Source organism: Stegostoma tigrinum, chromosome 10 (genome assembly GCF_030684315.1).
Source record: "Stegostoma tigrinum isolate sSteTig4 chromosome 10, sSteTig4.hap1, whole genome shotgun sequence".
Taxonomy (NCBI): Eukaryota; Metazoa; Chordata; class Chondrichthyes; order Orectolobiformes; family Stegostomatidae; genus Stegostoma; species Stegostoma tigrinum.
Window position 1 is genome coordinate 64,661,016 of NC_081363.1, and position 9,681 is coordinate 64,670,696.

At 37.9% G+C, this 9,681-nt stretch overlaps 1 protein-coding gene across 4 annotated transcripts in view; it reads left to right on the forward strand.

Moving 5' to 3' along the window:
- The window catches only part of LOC125455427 (uncharacterized), a 28,813-nt gene extending 22,161 nt beyond the window's left edge, over nucleotides 1-6,652 (forward strand). For 2 of the 4 annotated variants that reach the window (XM_048537389.2, XM_048537393.2), the window contains one exon: nucleotides 4,411-6,652. In XM_048537389.2, coding sequence (XP_048393346.1) covers nucleotides 4,411-4,478 — 68 coding nt within the window. In that variant the 3' untranslated portion in view covers nucleotides 4,479-6,652. Of the gene's footprint in view, nucleotides 1-2,160 lie in introns of all 4 variants that reach the window. The other 2 variants (XM_048537390.2, XM_048537391.2) reach the window with 2 other exon arrangements.
- The last annotated feature ends 3,029 nt before the right edge of the window (nucleotides 6,653-9,681 follow it).

Here is a 9,681-nt window from a genome sequence, read left to right on the forward strand (position 1 = left end):
TCAATATTCCTACTCAATGCTATACCAAAGCTGTCAGCATTTATTTCCTTCTGTTTCTTAACAATGATCAGAATGGAAGAAGAGGGGGGATTTTCTATTTCCATGTGAACTGTATTTGAACTTAGAATCTGGGATTCATATTTCATTCTATTGCATATTTCCAAAAGAGAATACAACACACACTGATGAATAAAGGAGATGGAACCGCATACATTGATACATTGAAAGTGGATCCTTTCTGTACTGGACACACATCAGTGAAGAAAAATGCAAAATGAAATTCATTCATCCCTGACACTGACTACTCAGACAAAAATCTCAATTAAGAAACAAATTGAAAATAAAACAAAGGCTCGGCTTTCCCGTACTCCTGACTTTTCCCCACCACTGTAAACAAGTGGTTATGGAAGAATTCAGGGTCCAAGTGCCCAGCAGAATATCTTGGCATGAGCTCATTGTACAGTTACTTCCTGAGACTGCTAGTTGGAGTTTGAGCCCTGAAAATGGCGGTAGGATTTCTTTGGCCCCCTTATTTTTGCTTCAATCCACCTTCCACTGTGAGACCCCATCCTTTCTGTGACCTGCAAGGCTGTAAATTCTCTAATCTCCACAGTACTTCCACTTTTCTAAATACAGGTATGTTCCTTCTGATTAACTAGCCAGTGGAATTTTAGAACATAGAACATAGAACAGTACAGCACTGTACAGGCCCTTCGGCCCAGCATGTTGTGCCAAACTTTTACACTAATCCTAAGGTCTACCTAACCCCCACCCCTACCTTATACTATCATCCATTTGCTGATCCAATAGCTGCTTAAATGCCCCTAATGAGGCCAACTCCACTACCCTCTCCGGCAATGCATTCCGCGCCCCGACCACTCTCTGAGTAAAGAACCCACCTCTGATGTCTCCCCTATATCTACCTCCACTCACTTTAAAACTATGTCCCCTCATAATAGCTATCTCCATCCTTAGAAAAAGTCTCCGGCTGTCCACTCTATCTATAAATCTGATCATTTTGTACACCTCCATCAAGTCACCTCTCATCGTTCATCATTTTAAACAGAAAAGCCCTAGCTCTCTCAACCTTTCCTCATATGACCTTCCCTCCATTCCAGGCACCATCCTGGTAAATCTCCTCTGCACCTTTTCTAATGCTTCCTCATCTTTCCTCTAATGAGGTGACCAGAACTGGACACAATACTCCAGATGTGGCCGAACCAGATTTTGTATAGCTGGAGCAAAACTTCACAGCTCTTGAACTCAATCCCTCTATTAATGAAAGCTAGCACACCATACGCCTTCTTAACAACTCTATCCACCTGGGTGGCAGCTTTAAGGGAACTGTAGACATGAACCCCAAGATCCCTCTGCTCCTCCACACTGTCAAGAATCTTTCTGTTAACTCTGTATTTTGCTTTCAAGTTTGTCCTTCCAAAATGAATCACCTCATACTTTTCATGGTTAAACTCCATCTGCCACTTCTCAGCCCAGCTCTGAATCCTATCAATGTTGCTTTGTAACCTAGAACAGCCCTCCGCACTGACCACAATGCAGCCCACTTATGTATCGTCTGCAAACTTACTAATCCACTCTTCCACTTCTTCATCCAAATCATTTACAAAAATCACAAATAGAAGAGGACCCAGAACAGATCCTTGCACTTTATGCCTTAGTTCACTGAAGAAGCATTTAGTGCATGTCTATTAAACCATAGCCCAAGAAACAGAGTCAGATCTTCAGCAGTGTTTGTGCGTGAACAGAGGTCTCTATCACCAGGGGGAGACTCCAGCTCCTTAAGTGACAGGTTGTTCTTTAATGGGAGCTGCTGTTACATGTCTACCTTTGGCGGTTCAGTTTATCTTTTGCAACATTTAAGTAATTTCGCAAAGAAGGAAATCATAAGTTGCCAAGAAAAAGGTCATTCACAAACTCTTGCCAATTTTTGTTGTATTTAATTGTGGACCGGAATTATCTTCTTCAGTTGTAGGACTGAATTAATTATGACGTTAATAAATAATGGGTCTTTCCTCGGGCAATGATACAAAGGTTAATTCTTGAATGGGAGCCCAATTAGTCCCATTCATCACCCTTATCTGTCTGGCTTAATTTGATCTCACTTTGAACAATTTCTCTTTTAACTCGACTTATTTCCTCCAGGTGTTGCGACATGAACCTATCCAGTAATGCTCGGCTCTTGACTGAAACGTTCTGTGTGTCATTGCTGCCCTGACTTCCACTTCTGCTACATCCTTTATTCAGATGTATCCTATTATATACACTGACTGTATTGTCTTGATTTTTGCTGATTGTCTGATCTGGAAGATTTTGTTTATTCCGTTTTCAATTTCTACGCATTTCTCAGTTTTCCTTTAACTCCTGGATTTCTTTTTTGATCTCTGACAATGAGTTTTCCAGAAATATGTATGACAAGCATTTTGTTTCTATAAATTTCTCAAGTATGTTTCTTTCTTCCTGCTGTTACCAGATGCCTAGTCGTTCTGTTTTCCACATCCCTGTCATGTGCACTGTAATTGCTCTACCAACTACATCAGACCTCGTGCTAAATTTCTCAATCCTATGACGGTAGGATTGGGTCATCAGAAAATAGAATCATAGAATCCCTACAGTGTGGAAGCAGGCCATTTGGCCCATCGAGTCCACACTGAGACTGCAAAGGGTATCCCACCCAATCCACCCCCTTACCCTATCGCTGAATTTCCCATGGCTAACCCACATTGCCTGCACATCCCTGGACACTATGGGCAATTTAGCGTGGCCAATCCATCTAATGTGCACGTCTCTGGACTGTGGGAGGAAACTGGAACACCTGGAAGAAACCCATGCAGACACAGGGAGAATGTGCAAACTCCACACAGGCAGTTGCCCGAGGGTGGGATTGAGCACATGTCCCTAGCACTGTGAGGCAGCATTGAGTCAATGTGCTACCTCTGCTCCTACATAAATAGGATCAGAGTAGTCCATTCAACCTCTCAGCCTCATCAGCTATTCAATATGAGCACGTATGACCTTTGGTTTATTAACCATTTTCCTATCCTCTTTCCATATCCGCTGACTTCTTGACTGTCTATTCTCGTCTTCAATTTCCTTCATTCAATGATAACTTCTTGACAGGGGGACAATTCCAGAGATTCACAATGCTTTGGGTGAAGTAATTTTTCCTGACTACTCTATTATACTAAGGCACTGCCTTGTTATTTTAGAATCCCAAATTTCTGATAGTCTGTCCTCAGCACCTCCACTTGCCATCTCATGAGATAGAACATCTTGTCCATTCATCTCTTCTCGTTGTCCAAAGCCATTCTGTGTGAGACAACAATTTGTGTGCTGTGTCTTCAGTGCACTTTACTGGCTGCTCACTTCATAGACATTATATTCGGGCAATTAAACACACAGCTGATGACCAAAGCTTCTTAATTCTACCTACAATTGTGACCTTGAGCTCACCATGTTAACTTTGTCTTCCTTTTCCACTCTGGCCTCTCTGTCCTTGGACTCCTTTACAATACTTCAGTGAAGCTGAACACAAACATCAGGAACAATATTTCAATTTTTCCCTCAGTTATACAGCCTTATAGTCTGAACATTAGTCTTAGCAACTTCATAGTCCTATCACAGCTTTCATTTTCTTGGAGTAGGTATTGCTGGTGATAAGGGTGGCACTATCAGTATTCAAGGAGAAGAGATATAGCTTCATTTTTCAGTGCTATGCAGCCTTTGAAACGATCATAGTGGTAGTGTAGCAAGGATGGTGGTCCTTTATAATCTGTTTTAAAGCTAATGGACAGATTATACTTTAATAGTCTCTTGATTTTAATTTCAGTTATGATTCCCATATTGCCTTATTGTCAGTTTCCCAGATCCTTCTTCAATTTTCTTTTCACATGAAATTTACCATTTCTCAAATTCTTTGACCATACTTGACTTAGATGATCTGTATTCCACACACTTCTTCCACTGTCACTTCTTTACCCTGCGAGATTTTCCATCCCCTTCCTCCTTTATCTGCATTATTTAAATACGGTACCACTTATTTTGGCATTCTGATTGTTTTTTATTTGAAATTATGCATACCTAATTGATCATGCTCATTACATAAATTGCTAGTTGATTGTTAGCTAATTTGTAGCTCTTCATTTAGTTATATTTCAAAGAAAGTAAAAGCTATTCCTTCTTAATATACTGAATGTCCACAAAGAATATCAGGACAAGAAGATAAGCAAGTTTTATAGCAGTTCAATTTAAAATCAGTGAACTGTAAATAGCTCTCGACTTACAGAAGTATATCATATATGACAAAACGTCTCGAATGTTTTGAATTACTATCATTTTTACTCATCAGTGGAGCACTTTGAGAAGTATAATGCGTTTGTTGTTTATATGAAACAGGAAAAAAGCCCCAGACTTTGGGGACATATGGGAGTTCCTTGGGATTGTGCAATTCCTTACGGAAATGAAATCCAGTGCCAGCGACTATAGTGACTGTTTCTCATAAGAAAACATGGCAGTAGGAAAGACCAGAACCCTGTGAATTCCTATATGTGACCATTATTATCCATAGCTTAAATGTAATTCCAATATGTATTTAAACAAGCGTAGAAATCTATCAAAGCTAAAGAATAACAGAATGCAGATGAATGTCATGCATTGAAATGATTTTAAGCAGGTTGACTATGAACTTGTAAATCTTGCCAACGTCTCAATGATAGGCAGAAGAAATTGGAGAGCTTCTTGGTGAGCCTTACGATAGAAAGAAGTTGGAGCCTCTGCCAATACTAACTAACTCCAGGCTACAAGATGCATAAGAAAGCATTTGTTACCATGACAACTTGTACACTTTAGAGGGGTGATAGTTGTATTAGGCTCAATGTTGACCACATTGACACCAACAATACATGGTTTGATCACTATTCTATTTGTGGTGAAATCTGGACATGCCTCCTCGCCTTGATGCCAGAAATTACAATGCTGTGGGTCGAATCTACCTTTGAGCAAAGTACAAAGAAACATATGAGTTAATATTTCCCTTAGATTGGTAATAGTCTGCCTAGAGAGACAGTTATAATAAATAATGATCTTGCTTGAAGAACAATACTTTTTGCATTTCATGGTTGGGAACCTATGCAAGTGAAGCCAAGGTTTCAATTTCTACCCAAGAAAGTTAAAGGCAGCAGGCACATGCAAATATCTCTACCTCCAATTTCTCGTCCAAGTGACACATTATCTTGACTCAGAGACAAATCACCATTCCCTTAACACCGGTCAAAATTCTGGAACTTTCTATTCTACAATACTGTGGAACATCACATAGATTGCAGTGATTTAACAAGGCTCATCACCACCATCCCAGCAGCAACTATGAATATGCGACAAATGCTGGCGTCGCCAGTGACATCCAAATCCTTGAATGAATAATAGAAAAGACTGTATATAATCCCATCTACTGTTCATAATTCAATGAAAAGAATTAGAAAAACATTATTCATGTAGCACAATAAAATTTTGATCTAAAAGTGTGGTGATAAATTCAAGAAAGTGTAAAAACAAATTTTGTGTCACTTAGGAGGGTTCATGTGCATCATTGACCTTTGTTGTGCTGTCAGTGACCAACTGAGTATAAAGAATTGGCAAAAATGAGTGGAGGTATTACTTAAAGCAACCTGTGCTCTTCTGCCTGAGCAACACAATCCTTTGATGAGGAAATGATCTGGATCTGGCATAAATAAGTTGATTTACCAATAATCTTACGGTTTTAAAAATTTTACATATGTTTTAGAAAAATGCATTCAAAATTAAATAAAAGTCAGGTTTGAACAATAAACTTCGGAAAAATGACAGTGTGAGTAGTTCTTTGATTATGTGAAATTCAAGAATATATATTTTACAATGCAATAATCTGCATCTTATGTGTAACTTATAGATACGTAAACAAAATTAATACAGTGTACTGTGCTTATGTTTTAAATTGCTCATTAATATAAAGGTAATATCCAGAACCATGAAATGCTGTTTTTGCAAGTTCACTTTTTAGGATTTTATCATTATGTAGCTTTCTGTGGTTATGACGATCAAACATGCAATTTATTTTAATCTGAACTAATCCCACCCACCAAGTCTCAAGCACGTTCAAACCATGGGAAATCTATAGATAAGAGACATTTTGGGCTTGATCCCAATTTAAGAAAAAAGACTTTTTTTACTAAACTCTGAACACATTGCAAAAGACTGAAGCCTTCTGAGTTTTGAATACACTTTGAAGTTTACACAATGTAGTCACTTGCAAGATATGAGTTCATTCTGTTAAAAATATGATTTAATTTTTGAATTTTAAGTTTGAATCTGTTGTGAATACTGGAAGATGAGGTAATAAAATCTAAAAGATCATTTGAACTGGTTTGAAAATTTTAGCTCTGGCCATTTTGGACCAGTCCATATTTCAGAAAAAAAAGCTTCTCATGTTAAATAGTGTTCATAAGAAGTTGGCAAAACTGAGTGGCAGTATTATTTAAAGCAACCTGTACCCTTATGCATGAGTAATACAATTATTTAAATAGGAAAGGATCTGGATCTGACCACTAATTAGATTCAGCAATGATTGTACAGTTGTTTTTATTTTGCCTGTGTTTTAGAAAAGTGGATTTAAAATCAAATAAAAATCAAGTTTGAACAATACACTTTGGAAGAATGACTTTATAATCATTCTTTGGCAATTCAGTAATTCTGAAAATTTACTTGCTTCATAGGAGTATGGCTCATGGCTATTTTATTGCTGCCCTGTCTTGAATCTGCATTCCTGCTGTAAGTGCAGTATAATGGGATTTATGCTATATTGCCTTAATTGCCTCAATAGGAAACTGCATTTTAACTCCATTAATTTTCTCATCCTTTCCAATGGAGAGAATTTGATTTCCAATATTTACAACTATATTCAAATCCAAAATATGCATAAAACATCTTTATGACAGAATTAATGTATTTTGGAAGTAATTACTTGTTAGAACTTCTAACTCAAAGGTTTTTTTGTCATTTGATTTCCAGCCAGAGTCTACTAAGTTGGGATGGTATCTATTACAAAGGAATAAAACTCTTGGCCAATATAAATGGTTATTTGAATTTTGAGTTTGAATAGTGGTGATTTTGCAATTTGTCCTCTTTTTCTGGGCAAGATAATCTTCCGTTAAAATCTGAGTGGCAACTTGTGTCACTGTAAAAAGTTTCAATCATTCAAAATGTGATCACTAATCAGCATTATCTGCAGGTTAGTGTGCCCCAGTTTGACAGTTCAGTCACGGTGAATCATTTACTAAGATTCATGTGAAGACTCTCCAAATCTGGTGGCAAGTTTTGTTTAAGTTATGAGGAACTTTATGATGTGATGTGGTCATTACACACTGGGTCAAGAATTCCAAACTGATTACATGTACATGAATCAACATCTGTTGAGATTGCTGATTTTTAGTGATGCTTTTTAAGAGATAAACATTTACTAGGATACAGCGCACAATTCCTCTGTACTTCTGTAGAATCATAGAATCCCTACAACGTGAAAGCAGGCCTATCAAGCCTGCACTGATTCTTTGAAGAGCATCTGACCCAGACACACTCCCCTACACTATCCCTTTAACCCTGCATTCCCCCTGGCTAACCCATCTTGCTTGCACATCCCTAAAGACCATGAGCAATTTAGCATGGCCCATCCACCTAACCTACACATCTTTGGACTGTGGGAGGAAACTGGAGCGCACAGCAGAAACCCAAGCTGACACGGAGAATGTGAAAACTCCACATAGACAGTTGCCTGAGGCTGGAATTGAACAAGGATCCCTGGTGCTGTGAGGCAGTAGTTCTAAGCACTGAGCCAGTGTGTGCTGCTCCTTCTTTGAAATTGTGCCCTGGGATCTTTTGCATCCACCTTGACTTACACTACATCTGAGAGGTAACATCTCTAACAGCCATCCTTCTTTACTAGTAGCCTAGAACTTATACACAAATCTGGGAATGGGCATTAATCCATGACCCTCTGATTCAGAGATCTGAATGCAGCACTGGACCATGCACTGACACCTAGTGCTAAGCCCTGTAATAAAATAAGGCAATTGCTAATTTGTTCTCTTTTTAGTTAATTTTAGAAGAGTTGTGATAGATTTTACAAGTGGATGCTCTCCACAAGTAAATGTAAGTTATAGGATCTTTGTGTTCGGGACAGACAGAGTGAGACAGATAGGGTTGCGGGGCTGTGTCATATTGATCACTTTCTCTTGCAAACTATCCCAGTGCATTTCCAACAGGAAGTCTGTTTAATGTCTAGCATATTAGAAGACATTAGCTAAATCTGCATTCTATTTCTTTCTCCGTTTTCTATTTTTATATATGACGATTTACAGATTTTGTTTAATTTTTCTACATTTATTTCTTTAGCTAATTTATTTTCATCTTGAATCTACAATGGTCACTAGCTTCCTGTTGTCAGGACCTTTACATGTGGCAGTTGATTTTACTTCTGTCTCTGATCATGGTCTATGGAACTCCCTTAGATTTCATCCAGAGGTTATCTGGTCACAGAAAATGGAAGCTTAATGAGTTACTACTTATAGACTTTCATTGGGGAAAAAGATATTTAAGGAATTCGAAAATATACTTACATATTAATGATGCACTTGGGACACTATCATCTTTGCTTTGGGAGGCAGGGAAAACATTCAAAAAGAGTGGGAGATTAATTTAGATTTTTTTACAAAGTCTGTGACAACGAACTGTCCTTTTGAGAGGAAATTTAAAATGTTCAGAGGTATGGTATGTAAGAAATCTGAACCAAGCCCCTCCCTAAGGAATCTAGTGACCCAGTTATGTTGCAGCTTTTACAACAATGTAGTTGTGATATGCTTACAGAATTGCAGAGCTAAAGATGCTTCATATATTGGCAAGTGGTATGCAGACACCTCAAGGAGATATTATTTTAACATTTTGATTCTTTATATTGGCAAAATCATGAAAAATTTTGAGAAGTTCCTGTGACCTTTTCAAACTTAATTTTCTAAACATTTTAACCCTAGCAAATACCAAGAGGAGCGTTTGTACTTTGATGACATTAAAACTGTAATTGGACAACTCTTTCTTCACTCATAAGTGGAACTGACGATATGACTTAACACTGCCATTACTACATCTCATTGACAGATACCAGTTCTCAAAGAACTTGCGGTATAATAGCAGTTTTAAAATATAAGTCAAACACGTAGCTGGTAGTGTTAAATGTATATAGTTCAATACATACAGACCACAGGCAAAATGATTTTCAGAAGAACAATTGAGAGGTATTCTATTGAAACAGAACATATTTAATTGTATCACACGTTTAATGTTGAAAAACAAAATTCTGAAGATGCTTTAAATAGGGAAACTGCTTGAAATAGGTAAGTGGGGTGAGTGAAGTGCTTTTCAGGCATTTTCATCAAAATGCAACAAAGTAGCAAGCCAATGGACTTTAAGGTAGACATTGCAGGGAACAGGATTAGTGTGGCTGAAGGCTAATGGAACAGAAGCATGGTGGTGTCAAAAGCAGAGTTCTGAAGGGATTGTACAAGGTGAGGAGTCTGTTTGTAGAAGTATTCAGAAGTGTCCTTAGTGAAGAAAAGTAGATGAGGATGTGAAGCTCAACTT